Below are 23,857 nucleotides of genomic sequence, written 5' to 3'. Positions count from 1 at the left end.
GTATGAGTTATTTTGAATTTCCATTTATTAAATTAAGCTAACTATTCAGCTTTCAGTATCACTGCTAGATTGTTGTTGTTGTTCAGCCACTAAGACGTGTCCGACTCGTTACAATCCCATGAACTGCAGCACACCAGGCTTTCCTGTCCTTCACTATGTCACAGAATTTGCTCAAACTCATGTCCATTGAGTCAGTGATGCCATCTACCCATCTCATCATCTGCCGCTCTCTTCTCCTCCTGTCCAGAATCAGGGTCTTTTCCAATGAGTTGGCTCTTCCCATCAGGTGGCCAAAGAATTTTAGCTTCATCATCAGTCCTTCCAGTGAATACTCAGGGTTGATTTCCTTTAGAATTGACTGGTTTGATCTCCTTGAAGTCCAAGGGACTCTAGAGTCTTCTCAAATACCACAATTAAAAAGCATCAATTCTTCAGCAGTCAGGTACTCAGCCTTCTTTGTGGTCCAACTGTCAATGGGAAAACCATAGCTTTGACTGTACAGATGAAAAAACAATCCCAAAATAATGGTGAAATATCTTAACTTAGATTTTCTGTTTTAAAAATAAAAGTCAGTTTTAAAACTTAGAGAATGGTGTAACAAGAATTTGACATAATGGACTACATGATTTATTGGGAAAAGATCACAACCTAAGAAGTTTATATTTAGCTTGCTAATTAGTTTGTTAGCTTGCTGATTAGATTTGTAGTTTGCTAATTAGATTGTTAGTTGTTTAGTTTGTTCATATAAGAAGAAAATAAATATATTTTTTGGATATCCAAGATTTTTTAAAAAGCAACAGCATCCCACTCCAGTACCCTTGCCTGGAAAATCCCATGGACGGAGGAGCCTGGTGGGCTGCAGTCCATGGGGTCGCTAAGAGTCCGACACGACTGAGTGACTTCACTTTCACTTTTCACTTTTCTGCATTGGAGAAGGCAATGGCAACCCACTCCAGTGTTCTTGTCTGGAGAATCCCAGGGACGGGGGAGCCTGGTGGGCTGCCGTCTATGGGGTCGCACAGAGTCGGACACGACTGAAGTGACTTAGCAGCAGTAGCAGCAGCATTTCTATGTCATCATCAAAGTATTCCCCAAAATATCTTCTAAGTAAAGGAATGACAGTAAAATTAAAAGCTCGAATAAAAGTTATAGTGTTAAAGAATTTGTGGTGAATAATGAATTCAATAAAACATGGAATTAAGTGTAAATAATTATTAACCTTTGCAACAACCCTATAACGATATTAGACAAACTGAAGTTTATAGGGGTGGGGTAAGACAGAGCTGAGATTTGTACCTGTGCTTGCTTGGTTCTAAATGCCATGCTATGTATTTTCTTTTATAACAGATGTTGGTTCAAATTTGGATAAAAGACAAAATCAAACTACATCTTGCTTTAAAATATGTACTGCATAAATATACTAAAGAAAACAAAAGTTGAAAATTTATGGTCAGTAATGACTGTTTACAGAAACAGAAACAAAGGTATTATTTTCAATCTTTAGAAAAAATATAATTCAAGGCAAAAGTATTAGACAAAGAAAATGACTTCATTTATTTAAATTCTGAAATCCAAATAAAAGCATGTCATCCAAATAAAAGCATTCTTTCATGAGGCAAATATTAAAACATTATAATATTTAAATAAAATGTGGTAGAATAAAAGAACCTGACAAAACCCACAATAGTAGTGACATGTTAGAAATACTTTGAATCTTTGATAAAATAGTAAAAATGCAAAAAAAAATAGAATAGAAAAAATTAAGATAATGTCAGTTGGTGCTTAATGAAATATATGCTTTTCAGGATCCTTAATTGATAATATGCTATATGAGTTTTTTAAAATTCATTAAAAATATGACCTATTCAACCCACTTTCTGATCTCAATATGTTAAGCAGAGGCAACGTCATAGCCCTAAATCTTTAGTGAGTAACAATTAAAGGAAAGCAAAGGAAGCAGACACTAAAAAAACTGGAATAAAACCAATGAAATGAATCTAGTAAAAGTTGAAAATTAATAGAACTTGAGGAATTCACAGATACAAAATGTTGACTAAATCTAAAAGTTTATTTTTAAAAGGAGTAAATTAGCAAATTCTCTGGCAAATCTAGCCAAGAGAAAACACCAATAAGAAAACCAGTCATGAGAAAATGTCAGTATATAGAATCAGAGGAAATGTTTATTTTATTTTCTTGTATCTAAAAATATATGACTTTTCAAAGAGAAATGCTAATTAACAGAATTATGTCAGATGATAATGATGTGTCAGTATAGGTTATCAGTGGCAACAAATATCCCACTCTGATGGGTGATGTTGATAATGGCAGAGGCTACACATACGTGGGACTGGAGGTAGGTGTCGATCTCTGATCCTTCTACTCAATTTGACTGTGAACCTAAAATTACTCTAAATAATAGAGTATATTACTAGAACAAAGTCAACTCAATAAAAAAATTATGTAAAGTGATGAATGGAATTTTTTAAATACTACACAACTAATAGCTAAGGAATGTTTGTATAACTTTTAACTCAAAAGATTACCCAGGACAAGTTTTGTCACTGCGTTATTTCAAACTCAAGTGAAACAGAATTTTCATATTTTATGAATCATCCCATCATCACTGACTTGGTGGACATGAGTTTGCACAAACTCTATGAGATAGTGAAGGACAGGGAGCCTGGCCTGCTGCAATCCATGGGGTCACAAAGAGTTAGACACAACTTAGCAACTGAACGATAGCAACAATATTACTTTGCAGACATCATAAAAGAAAAAAAAATATTCACTATAAAACAAAAAGTTCCTGCTAAATAGGGCCAGGATACCATTTTCTCACATGTGTAGATTAAATAGACTAAATTGTTCCTAAAATAATTTATAAATTTAAGGAAATCCCAGTCATTTTGAAAGGACTTTTTTTCCTTTGCGGAGAGACACAACAGTTTGGAATAATGCATTTAAATTTATAAAGCTGATAAATAAATAAGAGCTGAAATGAGGTAACCATTTAGAAAAAAAAGAGATCTGGGCATCACCATTTCCCATGTGTGTTGTCTACTATTTATGCAATGCAAAGCTATAGTATCTAGTGTTACATTGGCATGAATCCCCTAACTGTGAAAGAATGGTTTAGATTAACTGCTAGAAGTTTTTGTTCTTTTTTTTTACTGACATATGTACAACATTGATATGGTTAACACTTTACCATATATACAATTTTGCATCCTGCTTTTGTACTTGTCCTTATATAATAAGCACACTCTTTGTTGCACGTGGTCTTTTAAAGTATTGATATTATTTTAATGACTACCTAATACTTATTAAGTAAATACTTCACATTTTAAATTCTTTGGCATTGACCAGTCAAGTTGTTTGCTTTCAATTTTTCAGGAAAAAATGTTCTTCTAGCCAGTCCCTTGGTAATAGAAAGAATTTTTATGAAAAGTTTAATTTGTTTTCTTACCTAATCTCTAGGTTTATATGTCCATCAGATGAATTCCTTGATGTTTATTTGACCAAAACTTGATCAGATGGAAAATCTTGTAAAGATAAATTGATCTGAAAGGAACAAAACTTTAGAAACTGTAGTTTGTCTTGAAGCTTTAACAATAAGAGAATAGGAGTCTGTCTATATGTACAAATAGTCTGACAAATGCTTTTCAATGAAAATTATGTTACACTCATACTGTTACGTTATTATTTCATACTAACTCTTATGAAAATGAACTAATAATAAATATAAATTTGAGGAGGAAGGAAAAACCTTTACATCCCCATAAAACAATAAACTAAATGCAATAAAGCAATCTATCAAAAATTATAGGTTGCATGTTTTGGTTTGATTAGTTTGCCCTTAGGAAGAAAGGTGGTAAAATACCTAATCATTTTTCTTTGCAACTTTGTCATACCTAATAGTCATTTATCATGACAATTGTTTTTAATATTTTTAGTGTGAAAAAAAAAGAGGAAGAAGCAGATGTATGTAAAATTAGTCTAGTTGTACAGCTCACTTTCAGGACTCAATCTGTCTAGAATTTTGTCACTCCTAAATTGTGTTCTTTTGTTCTGTCTGCACAACCATGCAAAACTGAACCCTGCCTCCTCAAAAAAAAAGTCATCTTGCTTATATTTTAGTAGCTAACATTTGAAATATGAAAGGATAATTGAAATGAATGTTAATAAAAGAATTCAATATTTTGGATTCAGTTAAACCCGCACGTATAGCGAAACTGAAGCTGGGACCATTTTCTGGGAAGACTTGGCTTGAGATAACTTCTATAAAAGCAGAAAATCCAGCTGCACGGGTTTTTTGAGATAAAAATGGATTCACACTTAGGCAAAGGGATGACAGAAGCGAGGTGCTAGTTAAATGGCATAACTGTTAAATGACGAAGCTAAACCTCCGCACTCTGGCAGGAACGGCACATAGAATTCTACTGCAGAGGGCATCTCACGGATTGAATTGGAGCGTGGAGGCCTATAAAAAGCAAGTGGTATAAGAAGCAAGAGCTCAATTCTTATGTGTGCTTTTGGCTGCTAGCTGACTTTTGCTTCTCCAGTTCCCCTGAGATTGCAGGCTCCACCATCCCTGAAGGAAAAACTTTACAGTATGGAATCTGTTGGTACCTCGTTAGTCCTGGGGAAATAGGACTTCTGAAGACAGAAGATAACTCAAGAAAGCTCCTGTGGGAATCAGAATGATTGGCCATGGAGCAGTTTTAGGTGCTTGTGAATCTTTACAGAAAGGAACCCTCTCTGTGGCCCCCTTTCCGAGAGTCACTGCTGGGATCTCAAAACTGACAGAGACATGAGAGGCCATTCCAAGACTGCCTCACGGCTCAACTTCCCATCAAATACTTAAAACTGCTATCGAGTACTTGAACTTCTCATTTCTAGACTAACCCACCCTATCAATGAATCTTTAATACTATAGAATTTGAAATAATGCCCTCCCTGTTTCCCAAATATTCATCAATCTGGTCTGGATACAATCTAAATGATCTACTTCTTTATTTATTTTTTTTAATTTGCCACTCTCTTTTATGAAAGACCAAGGTACATTAGCAGGGGAGAGCTGTGTACACAGAGAGAGCACCAAGTTACAGGTTCCAGTCCTTAATCAGCAGCAGGAAGTTATTCTCACCAGCCCTAATCAGTTTCAGCAGAATTACTGTTACTTCCTTAGAGTGATAATCTCAGAGAATATCTATTTTACTATAAATAGTTCATAATTTTTTTAATTTATTTTATTTGTAGTATAGTGATCTACTTCTTTCTTGAAAACGAGTTCCCAGTAATGAGCAGTTTGTCCAGGCACATACCCACCTTACTCACCACCAACCTGCCTGCAGCTTGGTGGGACTACCTCTTCTCTCCTTCTAGACTCTGGGCATATTTGGATTTGATAGCACATAAGATGTGTGCTGCCGTGTCTTATGCAGTAAGTATGGACACAATAGAAATATGTAAATGAGAAAGTACAAAACTCAAATGAGTTCTGCAGCCAGGCAGGGAATACAAGGGTGATGTCATCCAAAGACTTAGAGGGAATAACAGAGATGAGGAGAGGAGAGGAGAGCGTCCCTACAAGCATGCGCTTCACTTATGGCTTGAAGCACTATGTGGAATAAATAGAATGCTGACTTCACCTGTGGTGTGCAGTTTGCTCTCAGTGTGCCTCAGGCCGGTGTCCTCTGTGGTATTTGTAGCCACATGTGAAACATCAGGCCACCTACTGTTCTCATTGTGCCAGACAACTAATACATTTGTTGTTGTTATTGTCGTTGGGTTCAGTCACTTAGCCTTGTCTGACTATTTACAACCTGTTGGACAGCTCCCCTGTCCTCCACTATTTCCTGGAGTTTGCTCATGTCCATCGAGTCAGTGATGCCATCCAACCATCTCATCCCCTGTCGTCCCCTTCTCCTGCTCTCAATCTTTCCCAGCATCAGGAGCTTTTCCAATGAGTCGGCTCTTCAAAGTATTAGAACTTCAGCCTCAGCACCAATCCTTCCAATGAATATTCAGGTTTGATTTCCTTTAACTAGTAGATGGCATGCTTCAAAATAAACACTTTTGAAAAGGAAGCAGTTCACTACTACAAAACAACCAGAAATTATTTATTTAAAATCTTTCAGGAATAAATTTTCAAATGATCCTAAACCTCTTGTGACATTTGGATGTTGGTTGAGATCTCTTTTCTCAAAGCTGGAGAGATTATGTTTATTCCATAAGTATTTATTAGTAATAATAATATTACCTTTTATTTAGCTTTCTATGTGGCAAGCCCAATGCTAAGTATTTTGTGCACATGTGTGCTGTGAGCCGTGCTGTGCTTAGTCACCCAGTTGTGTCCAGCTCTTTGCGACCCCATGGACTGTAGCCCACCAGGACCCTCTGCTCATGGAATTCTCCAGGCAAGAATACTGGAGTAGGTTGCCATTCCCTTCTCCAGGGGATCTTCCTGATCCAGGAATCAAACCAGGGTCTCCTGCACTGAGGGCAGACTCTTTACCAGCTGAGCTACCAGGGAAGCATAATTAAAAGTAATTCTCCCAAAGGAACATGAAATTGGCACTGCCCACAACCAGTGCAGTGCAAAACTTTTGTTGTTGCTCTTTCTCTCTTCATCCTTTTATGTTTTCAGTGATGAGACACGTTCTTTTCACCTGTAACTCTAGGTCTGAGGCATGACAATTTTTAGAAATGCATTAAAAAATTTGTTCTGATTTGTTCTGTAACTGCCTGTAGACTAGCTGGAATGAGAAACTCAAACTGCTTATTTTTTTAAAGTGTTTTTTTTTTTTCTTTCTAGTTGTCATTAAAACACTTCTCATGAAAACACACTTCTCTCATATTGTAGACAGAGGTCGGATGGAGAGTCAGACCTTCTCCTCCATAAGGGACTCCCTCGCTGCAGGGCAGGAGGAACTCATCCTGCTGCAGGAGAAAGTCAAGAATGGGAAACTCTCTATGGACGAAGCCCTGGAGAAGTTTAAACACTGGCAGATGGGAAAGACTGGCCTGGAGATAATTCAGCAGGTAATACAGACCCCATTCTACTGTGGAACATTCCCTCCCGTGCAGAGTCCTAGCCTCTTTGTAAATATTTAGTCTTAACAAAAAATACAGGTAATTGTTCTTTCTTTCATTTTTAACTAACCACAAAAAGAGGCTTTAAATTACCGATTAAAAGTTTAGCAATATCCAGGTTTCATGTTTACAAACAACTGATGAACTCAGTGCTAAGACCAAGTGTATCATAGCTAATATCTAATCAACGTATAAGGCTGTCCTTAGTAGAGTGAATGTTTTATGAATCTCATTGCTGAAATTAAGGTGAAGCATCTTTATACTAACGTGCTTAGAATTCTGAAGAATGTATTATTTAGACCAGACTTAAAGGGAACACGAAAATGATTACAATCATATCAGACAACAATCCTGAATAAATTTAATGTTTTATATTCCCCTTTACCTTTGGAAAAATAAATAGATATGTATCAGAATTTGCATATGTATAAATATATACATATATAAATATATATCATGATTTGCATATAGATCAGTCAAGATTTACAGGGAAATTATGCCAAGAGTATTAAATTTAGATAAGCCTGTCTTCTATAAAAATAATTTACATCCTGAAAGGGGACTGGAGTAGGTGGTTCCAAGAGGAGAATGAAAAAAATATATACTATACATGTAATATAATATACAGCCTGTGACAGTCCTCAGTGAGGGCATTCAAGACTGTATTCTATCTATCCAACAGGCCGTACCACTCACAAAATATTTCACCACTTTTTATCTTCTCCTCATATAAAGCCCAAGTACCCAGCCAGTTCTCAGGCAGCCATTTCATTAGCTACGTTAGGCCCAAATATCAATAATTATTAATAGCCTAATATGCTACCTGGAGAAGGCAATGGCACCCCACTCCAGTACTCTTGCCTGAAAAATCCCATGGATGGAGGAGCCTAGTAGGCTGCAGTCCATGGGGTTGCTAAGAGTCAGACACAACTGAGCGACTTCACTTTCACTTTTCACTTTCATGCATTGGAGAAGGAAATGGCAACCCACTCCAGTGTTCTTGCCTGGAGAATCCCAGGGATGGGGGAGCCTGGTGGGCTGCCGTCTATAGGGTCACACAGAGTTGGACACGACTGAAGTGACTTAGCAGCAAGATGCTACCTTTTCCAAGGGATCATTTTTCCTTTAAAAGAGTGCTTAAGAAGACATTTTTTAAACAACAGAGAAATTAATCAGAATAGTGATTCAAGTGATATGGCATACAGACAGGAGATTGTTTAGGTAAGGGGACTTCCCCAATACATGCATGGTCACACACCTTGTTAGAAGTCACCCATCTTGCAGGATAGCTCTTGGTGCGGTTTGGTGGCTGGACCTGGTCAAGCTTTTGCAGTGTGAAGCAAGGGCAGTTGTTTTGCCAAACAAATGTTAAGAATGCTAATTGTGGAGTTCTATAATGATGGTCGTTCATGGTCAGAACTACAGCATTGCTTCCCAGTCCACACTGTTGCCATTACCATCAAGCATCGCTCATCCTGAAGTGGGTAAAGTGTGCCCAAGCATCGAACTGCAGATCACTCTCCTGGCAATGCTAGAAAATAAGTTTATATAAGTTTGGTTGAGATAAGTCAATTGTACTTTATCCTCCTTAGACCTTTCTGTAATAGAGTTTGCAATTTAAAATGATCCAATCTAAATACCTTCTTGTTAGTGATTTCACTAGTTGCTTTATCAAACCCTCAGTTGTTTATATTTTATTTGTGTATTTATATTCAGTTGTTATTGTTGTTCAGTCGCTCAGTTGTGTCCAATTCTTTGCAACCTCATGGACTGCAGCATGCCAGGCTTCCTTGTCCTTCACCATCTCCTAGAGCTTGCTCAAACTCATGTCCATTGAGTTGGTGATGCCATCCAACCATCTCATCCTCTGTCGTCCCCTCCTCCTCCTTCTTTCCCAGCATCAGGGTCTTTTCCAATGAGTCGACTCTTTACATCAGGTGGCCAAAGTATTGGAGCTTAAGCTTCAGCATCAGTCCTTCCAATTAATATTTAGGGTTGATTTCCTTTAGGATTGACTGGTTTGACTTCCTTGCAATCCAAGGGACTCTCAAGAGTCTTCTCCAATACCACAGTCCAAAAGCATCAATTCTTTGGTGCTCAGCCTCTTTTAAGGCCCAACTCTCACATCCATATAAGACTACTAGAAAAATCATAGCTTTGACTATCTGGGCCTTTGTCTGCAAAGTAATGTTCTGCTTATTAATACACTATCTAGGTTTGTCACAGCTTTTCATCCAAGGATCAAGTGTTTTTTAATTTCATGGCAGCCATCACCATCCTCAGTGATTTTGGAGCCAAAGAAAATAAAGCTTTCACTGTTTCCATCGTTTCCCTATCTATATGCCATGAAGTGATGGGACCAGATGCCATGATCTTAGTTTTTTGAATGTTCAGTCTTAAACCAGCTTTTTCACTCCCCTCTTTCACCTTCATCAAGAGGCTTTTTAGTTCCTCTTCGCTTTCTGCCATAAGGGTGGTGTCATCTGCATATCCGAGGTTATTGATATTTCTTCCGGCAATCTTGATTCCAGCTTGTGCTTCTTCCAACCCAGCGTTTCTCATGATGTACTCTGCATATAAGTTAAATAAACAGGGTGACAGTATACAGCCTTGATGTACTCCTTTCCCAATTTTGAACCAATCTGTTGTTTCATGTTTGGTTTTAACTGTCGCTTCTTGACCTGCATACAGATTTCTCAGGATGTAGGGAAGGTGGTCTGGTATTCCCATTGCTTTAAGAATTGTCCACAGTTTTTTGTGATTCACACAGTTAAAGGCTTTAGCCTAGTCTGTAAAGCAGAAGTAGATGTTTTCCTGGAACTCTCTTAATTTTTCTATGATCCAGTGGATGTTGGCAATTTGATCTCTGGTTCCTGTGCCCTTTCTAAATCCAGCCTGTACATCTGGAAGTTCCTGGTTCATGTACTGTTGAAGCATAGCTTGGAGGATTTTGAGCATGACCTTACTAGCATGTGAAATGAGTGTAATTGTGCAGTAGTCTGAACATTCTTTGGCATTGCCTTTCTTTGGGATTGGAATGAACACTGACCTTTTCCAGTCCTGTGGCCTCTGCTGAGTTTTCCAGATTTGCTGGCATATTGAGTGTAGCACTTTAACAGTGTCATCTTTTAGGATTTGAAATAGCTCAGCTGGAATACTATCACCTCCACTAGCTTTGTTCATAGTGATGCTTTCTAAGGCCTATTTGACTTCACATTCCAGGATGTCTGGCTCTAGGTAAGTGATCACACCATCATGGTTATCTGAATCATTAAGATCTTTTTTTGTATATTTATTTTCAGTATAGTTTTAGAAAGAATTAACGGTGGTCTAAGGGGCTTTCCATGTGACTCAGTGGTAAAGAATCCTCCTGCCAATGCAAGAGAACTGGGTTCAATCCCTGGGTCAGAAGGATCCCCTGGAGAAGGAAATGGCAACCCACTCCTTGCCTGGGAAAGTATTCTTGCCTGGGAAATCCCATGGATAGAAGAGCGTAATGTGCTACAGTCCAGGGAGTTGCAAAGAGTTAGACATGACTTAGGGACTAAACACAACAATACTCAATTACTTCAAGACTGATGTGGCTTATCTAATACATAGGAACAATGGAATAATGAATACAGTAAGCACTTATGCAAAACAAAACCAAAAAGTAACCTGTAGATGAAAGAACAACCCTAAAACTACTTTCCATAAAAGCCCAAAGTTTGTGACTCTGACTGAGTACGAGGATTTATTCTTTTCCCTTTCCTTCCCAACCTTCCTGATATAACTGACTTAGAACATTGTCTAAATGTAAAGTTTACAGTGGATTGATTTTACATACCACAAAATGATGACCACCATAGCATTAGCTAACATCTCCATCATGTCACAAAATTAACATTTTTGTGTGACAAGAACATACAATATTAACTCTTTTAGCGACTTTCAAATTTCTATATATAATATATATGTAATACAGTACTGTTAAATAGTCATCTTGCTGTACATTGGATTCCCAGAACTTTTTCATCTTGTAACTGGAAGTTTCTACCCTTTGACCAACATCAGCATCTCTGAATTTCTTCCACTCCTCAGTCCCCAATAACCACCATTCAATTCTGCTTCTATGAATTGGCTTTTTTAAGAGTTCACATATAAGTATGATCACACAGTATTTGTCTTTGCCTATCTGACTTATTTCACTTGGCATAATGCGCTCAGAGTCTATCCATGTTGCCAAAAATGGTAGGATTCCCTTCTTTCTCATGGGTGAATAGTATTACATCATGTGTATATATATATATACAGACATATATATCACATGTTCTTTATCCACTCCTAGACACTTAGGTGGTTTCCATATCTTGGCTAATGCAACAAACGTGGAAGTGCAGCTGTTTCGTTGAGATCATGATTTCATTTCCTTTGGATAAATACCCAGAAATAGGAATGCTGAATCATGTGGTGGTACTATTTTTAATGTTTTGAGGAAGCTCCATAATGATTTCCATAATGGCTACACCGATTCACATTTCCACCAACTCTGCACAAGGCTTCTTTCTTCTCCATAACCTCATCTCTTACCTGTTGTCCTTTGATGATAATCATTCTAACAGTTCTGAGGTAAAATCCTATTGTGGGTTTGATTTGCATTTCCCTGAAGATTAGTGATGTTGAGAATTTTTTCATTTATCTGTTGGCCATTTTTATGTCTTCTTTGAGAAATGTCTGTTCAGTTCTTCTGACCATTTTTTAATCAGATTATTTGGGACATTTTTGCCATTAAGTTCTGTGAGTTCTTTATCTATTTCAAATATCAACTCCTTATCATATATATGATTTGCAAATATTTTCCCTCAGTCCACAGGGTGACTTCATTTTGTGGTTGTCCCTTTTGTTATGCAAAAGCTTTTTAGTCTGATGCAGTCCCAGTTGTTTATTTTTGCTTTTGTTGCTTGTGCTTTTTCAGTCATATCCAAAGTATCATTGCCAATATGAATGTGAGAGAGATTTCTCCCTGTGTTTTTTCAATCAGCCCTTAACTTAAGGACCTGACCAAGAGTCGTGTCTGCTTAGTCACTCAGTCATGTCTGACTCTTTGCAACCCTATGGACTGTAGTCCACCAGGCTCCTCTGTCTGTGGAATTCTCCAGGCAAGAATACTGGAGTGGGTTGCCATTTCTTCCTCCAGGGGATCTTCCAGATCCAGGGATCGAACCCCTGTCTCCTGAATTGCAGGCAGATTCTTTGCCCACTGAGCCATTGGGGCCAAAAGTCAGAACATCAAAAAATGAATGTTCTACCTATTTTCCAATACACACTGCCCATATACTTTTCAATCTTACTCTTGTAGTTTACAAAAAATATTAATTTTAATCCCGAAGATGAATCTATGAGGCGGCTGTGAAATTATATTCTTATTGACAGAGAGGTATTATCCCAGGAAAATAAGAAGGAAAATGGCACAAGCATAGAGTTAGTAGTAGAAGAGTTTCTAGAATAATGAAGACCCCAATAGAATCCCTGGAGTTGAAGGTGAGATGATTGAAAAAAACCTTGCCTTTAGCTCCCCTCTCTCCTGCTCACAATCACTGAGTCCTTAAAGAAGAATATTTGCTCCAGTCATAGGAGAGGATCTTTAAGGCAATGAACACAACTCTATTTTAGGAAAAGTTGTTTCTAGGTTTGCAGGGCAGCCCTTAAGAAAAGTGCTACTCTTAAATTCTCTTCTAAAAGTACATTTATTGGTGCTCCCTTTGGCGGGACATACACTAAAATTAGAACAATACAGAGAAGATTAGTATGGCCCCTGTGCAAGATGACATGCAAATTCATGAAGCATTCCATATTTTTTAAAAAATAAATAAAAGCAGATGTATTGAGCATTAGCTTGTTTTACCTTTGAGTGAAAAAGGTAATAGATGTTCAGTATAGAACATTTGGAAAGCAAAGAAAGATCACAAATGAGTTAAAAATGAAAATCCAGTTATGTATCACTTGCTCCTGCGTCCCTGGTTCTTAGAAGGAACTGTTAGGAAAGCATGTACCCTGCAGAGGCTGGAGATGGGCTCAGGCAGCAGCTAACCATTGTTATGCTGGCCTCCTGCTTTGAGGCACCGATAGCCAGTGTAGATGCCCCAGGTGTTCGTTTGGCAAAGAAGCTCCCAGAAGAATTGGGCTCTGGGTTCCCACCCTGACTGTACAACCTCTGTGTGATTTAGGAAAGTTACTTAATCTTCTGTAACTCAGCTTCCATATTGGTAAAAGGAGATGATGATATTTTTCATCCACCTCGTGAAGTTGTGAGGATTAAGTAAAACAATGCTGTGACGTAGCAAGAATGGTGGCTGGAACACTGCAAGCACCACGTTGGCACTAAGTTGTAGTGGTCTTACTGGCCATAGAAGTTAAAGTTTCCATCTCAATTCATGACAAATTCGTGAACCTTGACTTCTCCTTCCTGGTTGTCTCCTCATTAAGGAAAAACTACGCCAACTACGAGATTGCATTGTTGGGAAAAGGCCAGAAGAAGAAAATGTCTACAGTAAGTAAAATTTGTCTGCTCTTCAAAAATAATAATGAAGTGGAAACAACAAGAATGGTGAAATAAAACAGGCCTGAGTTCAAATTTATATCCAGTCACTTCCCAGCTGCTTAAATTGGAGAGTGTCTTACTCCTTGGTACTCAGGGTCCTTGTCTGCAAAACAAGAATAATCAGACATATACCTGGAAGTGGTTGTACAAGTTAACACATAAAATACTTTTCACCTTATCTGGCCCATAATGTAAATGCTAGTTACTTCCTTTCCTTTGATTTCCATATAAGTTGCAAATAAGATAATTCTGCTTTAGTTTTGTGTGTGTGTGTATAAGTCTCAATACAGGGTATTAAATTGTTAAAGAGTCACACTTTTTTTTAATAAGGTAGAATATTCTCAATATAGTCAATTCTCACAGTTATCCACATGTGGATCATTTTAAATTATAAATCTCACGTTGCCTTCCCCTGAAGCTAGCATGCTTCTTCTCAACACAGATTCCCCTTGCTAATAATTAGCAGTTGCTCCCAGGGGGAAAAAACACTCATTTTAATGTTAACACAAACCAGACATTATTAAGATGGTAAATCTTCTCCAAAGATAAACAACGCATTCCAAAATTGAAAATAAATTATGTTGTCATTCTCTGACCACCCTATCCCCAAGTCCCTACCCCTGCACAGATAATTAAAAACTGACAACTACCAGTAAGGTTTGAAAGCCTCTCTTCAATTCTCAATAATACTGCATAACTTTTAGATAGTACTTCATGCTGAAATGCACTATGCTAAAATTCATTTTATTTTTATATTATTGGATTGTTATCCATTTCTTCATAGAGAATTCTTTAAGCTCTCTTAGAAATGTTTTCTAAAACATAAATATGCTTTCTAAAATATTTAAGGTCTTAAACACAAAACTAATTTACAAACAACTGAGTTCTACAAACCTACATTCTAATGTGGAATAAGAGTAAAAATTTTTTAATGTATAAAATTATAAAATATATAAATAATTTCACTAAGGAACATTATATAGTAGCAGTAGCTAATGTTTATTGTCTTATCTACTATGCACAAAATCATCCCATTAAAAACCCTTTGAGATAGGCATTAGTCCCAATTTATAATAAGGAAACTGAGAATCTGAGAAACTAAGAAGCCTCTAAACACACAGATTAGAGATAATAGTCTATGTCTATCGGAATCCAAAGTTAACACTCTTAATCGTTGGTGTCTTAATTAGGAATCAAAATTAGTTCTTCTTTCAGCTAAAATGGAATAAGCAGTACCAGACAAACCCTCCCACTGTAAGGATACAAATAATAGGCAAAAAAATATGAAGCAACTGATTTCAGGGAGTAAATGATAGGCAGACTAAGACTGTAATCCCAGAGAAAAACAAAATATATGCGATGTCTCTCACCATTACCCACAAGATGGTTTTCTGACTACAGTCTGTGCAAAGCAGTCAAACTGAGGTGGCAAAGATAAGAGTTCAGGGCAGCCAGAGCTGCTGGAATGTGTGTGATGAGTCGCTGAAGAAGAGGTAGCCACCAAGAGAGGTAGCCTCAGAGGGAGGGAGGGACTCCACAAGTCTGGCTGAGAGATGAGCTGGACATGTGCAGACAAGACCAGTCAAAGCATGTAAGATAGCAGCTTTTAGTGCTGTGAAGGCAGAACAGAGACATTGAAGGTTGGGCAAAGCCAGGGAAAAGCCAAACTGGGGATGTTTCTTTGAGTTCTGCCCTGCCAGAGAGGAAAGGTCTCTTAACACTTTGTTAAAATGCCTGGCGTCCTGCTGTGACACCCAAGAGATGTAAAGAGTAAGGACCATGACTTAGAGTAAGACCTACTCTAGACTTGCCCCAGCAAAGCCTAGAACCAAACCCCTACAAGAGCCTGGTGGAAAATGGAATTTGTAGGCTTAGTCCTGCTGTTGTTAGCAAGAATACTGGAGTGAGTTGCCATTTCCTTCCCTAGGGGATCTTCCCAACCCAGGAATCGAATCCACATCTCCTGCATTGCAGGCAGATTTTTTTTACTGCTGAGTCATCAGGGAAGTTCTACTAAGAGTCTTAGCAAACATCTTGAGCTTTGTATAGGTTGACACTGAAAAAAAGCAGGAAACCAAGCCTACCACAGGTTCATGACAGTAATCAAACTGCCTGGTAAAACAAGAACCTATATTCATCAAAGGAATATAGAATATGAATATGAATATAGAATCCAGAATATGCTACAGATTATCTTTAAAATCCAGTATTCAGGGTTTTTTTTTTTTAATGAGGTACAAATAAAAAGAAAATGTGATTCTCAGAAAAGAAAAAAGAAAGCATCAATAAAAACTGAACCTGAGATAGTCCTATTGTTGACCTTAACAAAATTAATGAAAAATATGGTTTTAAAGAGTGAATAAATATGAAATTTAAACAGGATAATTGAAACTATATAGAAGAACCAGATGGAAATTTATAGAAATTAAAATTACAATAAAAGAAATGAAAAATTTATCAGAAGAACTTATCAGCAGATTGAATATAGCAAAAGTTAGAGTTAATCAACTTAAAGACAGATCAATAGAAATTATCCAATATGATGAAAAAGGAGATAAAAAAACTTAGAAATGAATGGAGCCTCAGAGACACGCAGGACATAACACAGTCCAGCATGCACGTAATCAGGGGCCCAGAGGAAAAACTAGTGAGTTTGGGCAAAACATTTTAAAGTAAATAATGGTCAGATATTTTCCAAATTGAATGTAAACTACCTCCATACTGTTCCAAGAACTTAAAAAAAAACTCCAGTTAGCCTGTTAAGCCAAACTATATTTGAGCACTTGTAGTCAAGCTACTTCAAGTCAAGGTAAATTCTTGATAGCAGCCAGAGAAAAAGACATATATCAAGAGAAAAGCATAAATGTATTCCATATTCACTAATTTCTTGTCAGAAACGTGGAGGACTAAAGACGGTGCAATAATATCTTTGAAAGTGCTAAAATAAAAACAAATGACCACTTAGAATTGTATATCCAGGAAGAATAACCTTAAAAAATTTGTTGAAATTGAGACATTTTCAGATAATTGAAATCAGAGAATTCATAGACAGGAAAATTGCAATGTAAGAAATGCTAAAGAATGCCATACAAGGTGTATGAACTGTACTGTATGTAATTATTTCTGAATAAGGTTATTTTTTAAAAATACTTGAATAGCTCAGGCTAAAAGAATATCAAGGCTGAGTAGGAAGCTATTATTAAGCATCAAATATATCTAAAATCGTGATAATGTGGGACAAACATCAGAAGGAAAAAAAGACATAGTTTCACACTTAGTGATAAAAGTAATAAAAGACATAGTTCCACACTTAGTGGCCGGAGGTATTTTTTTAAATCTGACTGTGAAACTTCATAGTCATCTCAAGACAAGAAGTAGTCAAATGATAAGAAGATATGACCCTAAAATAAATATGGAGCAAAACTCAGTAGAATGTGCTTTTTCTTTTTGTCTTGTAGATAAGCTCACCATTGTGCACCATCCAAATGGTAAGTGGTGTTTATTGAAGAATTTAGAACTAAAACAAAGCCCAGAACAAACCAACTTTTATATTAATGTAAACCTAATGTGATTAGGCTGGTCAGTATAAAAATTCACAGAGATTTTATATTTATATGTAAAACAATTTGATATCCAAAATAAATGTGAGTTGATTCTAGAATAGCAATGCTAGAGGCATTGTGATATGGTAAAAGAAGCATGCACTTTGAACTCTGACTTGGCTCTTCAAACTTAACTAGCTGTGACCTTTGACAAGTCACTTAAACTCTTTACTCCTCAGTTCCCTCATACGTAAAATATAGATAAGAATTCTATCATGGGGAATTGCTATAATGACTGATGATGATTGATGTAAATGGCGCTAACTTGGTAAGTGGGAAACGTTGATAGAGCAAATGAACTTCAAATAAAACTTAACAGTTGGAAGGGTTCACGTTAGTGGAATGAGAGAGAAATGTGTGCAGAAAGTGGGGAGGGCAGAGAGGAGCTGCAGGCCAGCTGGGGGGTTGTCTAAAGAGCTGTGAGCTCTGCCTCCAGCCTGAAGCACAGCACTGACTGTGGGAATTGCAGAATCAGGAGAACAGAAGTGTGTGGCTGGACGGAAAGTCAGAAACTCATGATAGAAGCAGGAAGTGGCATGGGCCACGGTGCAGTGGTAGGAGCAAACTTATAAAAAAGTGTGCTTTGCAGTTACCTGATAAGTGGGCAAGAGAAGAAGGCAAAAATCAAGTGGAGGTTGTTATTCATGGTGTTAGATAGTTTCTGAGCTCATGAACTCCTCAGTATGTGGGTATGATAAATTAATGCATACATATTAATACAAATTAATACATAATTGCCAAGGATGCCTTTTCAACATGCACATTTTATCTCTTTAGTGTTTTTTATCTTTACCCATCTCCTACTCTTTGCATGTATATTTTTTAAATACTGAATAAAGGAATTATTAATTTGTGAATGAGTAAAGAGTTAGTAACAGAGTTTGTATTTCTAGGTAACGAAAGTGCTCACAGTGAAAGTATGTTACATAACATACCCTTTGGCAGTAAGGTGGGTTGTGTTTATCTTCATTTTTATAAAATACAAACAAAGAACTTATTTGTTGAGAAAGAACATGAAAGCCTTCCATTCTGACTATGCTTTGAAACATTCCAACAGATATGAACTAAATAGGTTACATAAGCATTTGTGTGCAAAATACACGAGCAGTAATTTTAAAAACATAACTCTTTGGAAAAAAGCAAAGAAAGAACTTAAAGAGAAAGGCACTGAAGCTAACATGTGCACAAACATATACAGACCAAATAAATTGTAGAGGAGTTATAAACACATCTTCTTTAGCAAAAGGAATATGATGAGTCCATTTGAACCACAGTTTATATAATCCTTGAAATCTAGTTTTAGGAAAAAATATAATGTGAAAATATTGTTCATATAAATATGTGTTGCTTCACATTGTAGTGTTAACTGAAAGTAAATTGCTGATGAGAAGCTAAAAATAACCATAAAGAAAGAGGATGCAAATGGAAAAGCCAAGACCAGTTCAAGACAATATCCTTGATGTCCTGACCACACACTTTTCTTCATAAAAAATTGTACTATTCCAACTGTCTACATATGTGATGTAGGAAATTTGCACTATTACCCAAGAACGTGTGGCAGCTGGATTTCTTGCTAAAATCCTGAATTAGGGCCCGTAACAAACTAGTTTTTGTTTACCAAATTTTGATAACCCTTAAGTTCTCCCATCCTTCAATGCATCATAACATAAAAGTTATGTTATGTTAAATACATAAACATAAAAGTCATTCACTCTTAAGAACTGCTTGAAGTATTTGCATTTCTGGACCATTCTGTGGCCCACCGGTGAGCTGTAGACCTAACGGGTCTGTAGCGCATAGACTCATGAGACCCATTTGACTGTCGCAGAATTGTGAGGTACCATCTAGCTTTAGGAAAATGTCTTTGTCAAGCAAGGTTCCTTCTACACGATCTGAAGGACTATTTTAAGAGCAAGCTTTTAGGTAAGAGGAAAATAATATACATTCCCAACACTTATTCTCCCTCAAAAAGGAAATAAAATTTGAACTCAAGGGCATTGACATGGTTGAACTTGACAGTGATTCTTTCCTTTTAAGATGGGGGCTGTCTTGCCAGTTGCCTCTACAAAGCTGTTCTCCTGTGACTGCAAAAGGCAGCTATGACTTTGTCTTGTTTCTTTGTTCAGCCTTAAAATGGAGAAATGCTAACTCTGTGTATTTTTTCCTTAGCTTCCTGCTCGACCCCAGGTGGAAAAAGATTTTGGTTTCTGTTGCAGGAAAGATCACTAAAGATGGTAAAATATCAGCTATATATCAACCATATTTTTTAGAAAACCTAAAGCAGGCTTAATAGGAACTTGAAAGATCATTTGTCTAACAAATGGAATACCTTAAATATTTCATTGTCTTCTCCTGAAAGGATAAACATATGTATTTTTCAAGCTAAAGGTGATTGTTCCTTAGAAAGATTTATGTGTAGGGGTGATTTTATGCTAGCTAATCAATTTCAGTTGATGATCCATTATTCACTAATACATTTCCTGCGATCTTATTTTCAGGTTATTATAATGAAACTCAAGAATCTGCAGACACTTTCTGGTTAAGCAAGCTTGCATTTGGATTGCCTGCTGTCTTAGGACAAATCTATGCTATGAAAACAGAAGCAAGTTTTGAATTTCAGAATGTTATTGCCACAATTTATTGGCATTGTGCCTGCTTCAAATGAGTATATCAAGATTAAGTTTGAATGCTATACAGCAGTTGCATTCTTTGAAAATTCTTGCATTTTACCAGGCACTTTGCCTGTGAAGCAGGTATTTCCCATTTTTAAAATTAAAAACAAGAGCACAGAAGTTAAATGCTCTGTAGCAAAGTTATTGGGCCTATTTAAGGGGCTAACCTTATAGTTTACTCCTCCTACACTGAGAATAAACATAAAAAAATACAAATTTGTTTTATACATATTGGCTTTTCCAATGGATAATCTATTTTCTGAATTTCTCATGTTCAAAACTCTAATTGTTATTATCAGATCATGCTTACAGCAACCTTCCATTTTTCAGAGCCTGTTTGCATATAACCTTGAGAATACTATTTTTTTAACTTTCTATATCTCAAATTAATATACATTTTCACAACCTATATTGTCTATTAAAAGGCCTACAATTTCATCAACCAAATTCTTAGAAGCAATTTATGAGCTTAAAATAGAATGCAGTTTTACCATTCTATGATTTCTGCCCACGGTTGCTACAAATAAAATGAATGTTTAAAGCTGTTGTCTGACTTTTCAAAACAAATGTATGAAATTAACCTCTGAAGTCTTTTGCTTACTAATTTACAGAGAGAAGTCCACCAAGTTTTTTTTAATAATTTCACTGAGTAGGGTTCATAAACACACAAATTATTTTTTTCTAGCTTCTAAACAGTGAGTGATAGGAATATCCAATATTGTAAAATAATTAGCTTCCAATTAAAATAAATTAATTAATTTAAAAATACACTCATACTATATATACTTAATACATACAATAATGGAAAATTTAAATACATGTAACCACCATTCCTAATGTGATTTATAAGGGGAAAAAAATGAAATTCAATAAACAATTTAGGATTTAAAAAAATAGCAATAAAGTGATTCTGCAAAACACTACCCGTAAGTTTCTCATGACCATTAACACTCTCAAACTCAAGTTTTAAAAAATAATATAGTTGTTTGATCAGTCCCTAATAGAAGATGATTTTTGATTATGACATTTGGAAATTCGGTCCATGGTTTCACATTTAAGTTTTCAAGAAATGGAATGCTCCCATTTGGTGCCTCAGGTGGTAAAGAATCCGCCTGCAATGCAGGAGACCTGGGTTCTATCCATAGGTTGGGAAGATCCCCTGGAGAAGGGAACGGCTATCCACTCCAGTATTCTGGCCTGGAGAATTCCATGGACAGAGGAGCCTGGCAGGCTGCAGTCCATGTGTTCACAGTGAGCTGGACACAACTGAGTGACTTTCATTTTCATTTCTGTGGACTGTCCCACCCAAAGATTCAGGAAAAGCAATAGGAAAATTGACTACTTTTCTGTAATTTTCTAAATCTGTAAAATTTAAGTGTGTCTATTATCTCTATTGGGCTTCCCCGATAGCTCAGCAGGTGAAAAATCCTCCTGCAATGCTGGAGACACAGGCTCAATCCCTGGATTGGAGAGATCCCCTGGAGGAGGAAATGGCAACCCACTCCAGTATTCTTGCCTGGGAAATTCCATGGACAGAGGAGCCTGGTGGGCTACAGTCCATGGGGTCACAAAAAGTTGGACACAACTGAGTTCTAACATGCTATGTAACTCTAAAGAGAGAATTTCCATACAGGCCTGTGACTACTGTGTACAGTTCTACTGTCAACTTTATTCTTATTGAAAATGTGAAATCCAGTAACAGGTAAAATGGCAGCTCTTCTAATTACAGACGGATTAGATCATTTCTTACCTGAGACTCTATTAAGGGTGGAAGTGGGAGTTAAAGCATGAATGTTATTCAGTCCTTTAACATAGAAAGAAATCTAAAGTCAGGACCTGTAAGTCTGCCTTCTGAACTGGGCTAATTTAGAATAAAACGATAGGAAAAATACCTTTAATCATCTCTTCCCTAGAGTTCTGGCCCTTGACGTTTTTTGACTTTGTCATCACAAAGAAAGGGAGAAAAAGAAACCTAAAAATAACTGAGGTCCCCACTATGCCTCCTAAGCCATGGCTTCTCCCCTGCTTGACCTACTGGGGTTTCCCAAGTGGCATTCATGGTAAAGAATCCACCTACCAATGCAGAAGACACAAGAGACTCGGCTTTGATCCCTAGGTTGGGAAGATCCCCTGGAGAAGGAAGTGGCCACAACTCCAGTATTCCTGCCTGGAAAATTCTATGGACAGAGGAGCCTGGTGGGCTGCAGTCCATGGGATCGCAAAGTTGCACACAGCTGAGCAACTCAGCACAGAGGGCAGAAGAGAGTTTAGAATCAGGGGATCAGAAAGGAGTTCACAACATGCCTGTTGTATGGAAGGAAGAGATGAAAAGTGGAAAAATGCCAAAGCAGAGGAAGGGTAATCCAAATTTAGGAATGATCCCAACTGAATATGTCCAGAAGGAGGCTTCTTTTTTTCTTTTTGGCTGCACAGGCTCTTCACTGGCACATGGTTTTCCCTGGTTGTGACACGCGGCCTTAGTAGCCCTGAAGCATATGTGATATTAGTTCCTTACCCAGGAATCTAACCCACATCCCCTGCTTTGGAAGGTGGATTCTTAACCACTGGATCACCAGGGAAGTTCCAGGGGCTATATTTTTAATTTCTGGGCTTTATCCCTAACATACAGAATACTCTCCATCAAATCTGAGCCACGTTACAGAAGCTTTTTTTAGTGGTAGAAGAGATCTGGACTAGTAGACTAGGAAGGTATGAACTTTCCTTGGCGATTTCAGGCATTTGTTTAAGAGCCCCAGTCACTACCAGGAAGGGAAGATCTGCATGGGAAATCTGATGATTTTGTGCCATTTCTGGAACCCTGAGAAACCAATAGGTAATATACCCTAGCTTTCCCATCATCCCTTCCTCAGTGTGGATTCATTCCTAAGCCGTTGCTCTTAACATACACAAGAACTAGCCCCTTCCTCAAGTTTTTAAATTTATTCGACTCCAACTTCTAGAGAAATTTGGATTGGAATTGAATGTTATCATAAGAATTTTACATTTAATATTCACTTTTTTCTACTTAGTTTTCTAGTTTAAAAAAGCATCATCTAGACAAGGGCTTCTCACCTGGGGCATTTGGCAATATCTGGAGACATTTTCATTGCTGCGACTGTGGAGAAGGTGCTCTTGGCATCTCGAGTGTTGAGACAATGAACCCTAATAAATATGCTATAATCCACAAGACAAAGAATTATCTCATCCAGAATATCAACAGTGCGAGACTGGGAAACTCTGATCTACACTATAAAGTAAAATGGGAATAACACTTAAAAAGAATGTTGTTAAAAGTAAAAACAGTTAATTTTATATGGAATTTTCTGGAAGTGGAACCCCCATGATAGTATAAATCAATGTTTCTATTTTTAAGTACATATGGCTTAATTTAAATGGACCATTAAAAACTCAAAAAAATGGATGACTCTAATACATTTTCATAAATCAGATTATTCTACCAGTGGAGACTCCAGTTTTTAGAAAATAAGACTGTTCTCAGTACTGTTCTAATGAAAATGACCTTGTAACTGGAGTCACGATTATATCCTATTCATGCTTTTAAGTATTTGCTTACCTGAGTTCCTTCTTATAATGCTCAGGAGGTCTGATTTTAATAACTTGGACTTCCCTGAATTTTTATGCATAGAAAAACATATTGCTTTTCTAAATTGGTAAATATTTAGGAAAGTGGTCTGCTCCTGAACGTGACCTAGTAGCTCTCAGCCAATTAACACAGGTCTGGTATGAGACCCCACTTGCCGTCTTTCTGTAACCGCATCTGCCAACCATACTTGTTGGCCTGCCTTGTTTTGTGGGGCTGACATTTAAGGCAAGGACCGCCACACAAAAGACAGCACAAGCAAGATTCTAAATACAATAGACTTGGAACTTTGGTGGTCCAATTGTTA

General features: G+C 37.1%; 1 protein-coding gene and 1 non-coding gene across 5 annotated transcripts in view; both read left to right on the top strand.

The window, feature by feature from the left end:
- Positions 1–20,715, top strand: part of BANK1 (B cell scaffold protein with ankyrin repeats 1) — a 317,845-nt gene extending 297,130 nt beyond the window's left edge. For all 4 annotated transcript variants that reach the window (XM_006070968.4, XM_006070969.4, XM_006070967.4 and 1 more), the window contains 6 exons: positions 6,866–7,044; positions 13,561–13,624; positions 17,134–17,163; positions 18,171–18,226; positions 19,447–19,511; positions 19,776–20,715. In XM_006070968.4, the coding sequence (XP_006071030.2) occupies positions 6,866–7,044; positions 13,561–13,624; positions 17,134–17,163; positions 18,171–18,226; positions 19,447–19,506 (389 nt within the window). In that variant the 3' untranslated portion in view covers positions 19,507–19,511; positions 19,776–20,715. The remainder of the gene's footprint in view (positions 1–6,865; positions 7,045–13,560; positions 13,625–17,133; positions 17,164–18,170; positions 18,227–19,446; positions 19,512–19,775) is intronic.
- Positions 12,831–12,933, top strand: LOC112586327. The gene has a single exon (XR_003110787.1). It is a non-coding gene; the product is annotated as a U6 spliceosomal RNA (small nuclear RNA).
- Positions 20,716–23,857: the final 3,142 nt, after the last annotated feature.

The sequence above is a fragment of the Bubalus bubalis genome, chromosome 7, assembly GCF_019923935.1.
Source record: "Bubalus bubalis isolate 160015118507 breed Murrah chromosome 7, NDDB_SH_1, whole genome shotgun sequence".
Lineage (NCBI taxonomy): Eukaryota > Metazoa > Chordata > Mammalia > Artiodactyla > Bovidae > Bubalus > Bubalus bubalis.
The sequence above is the reverse complement of the archived record's forward strand: the minus strand, read 5'-3'. Positions and strand labels throughout refer to the sequence as shown.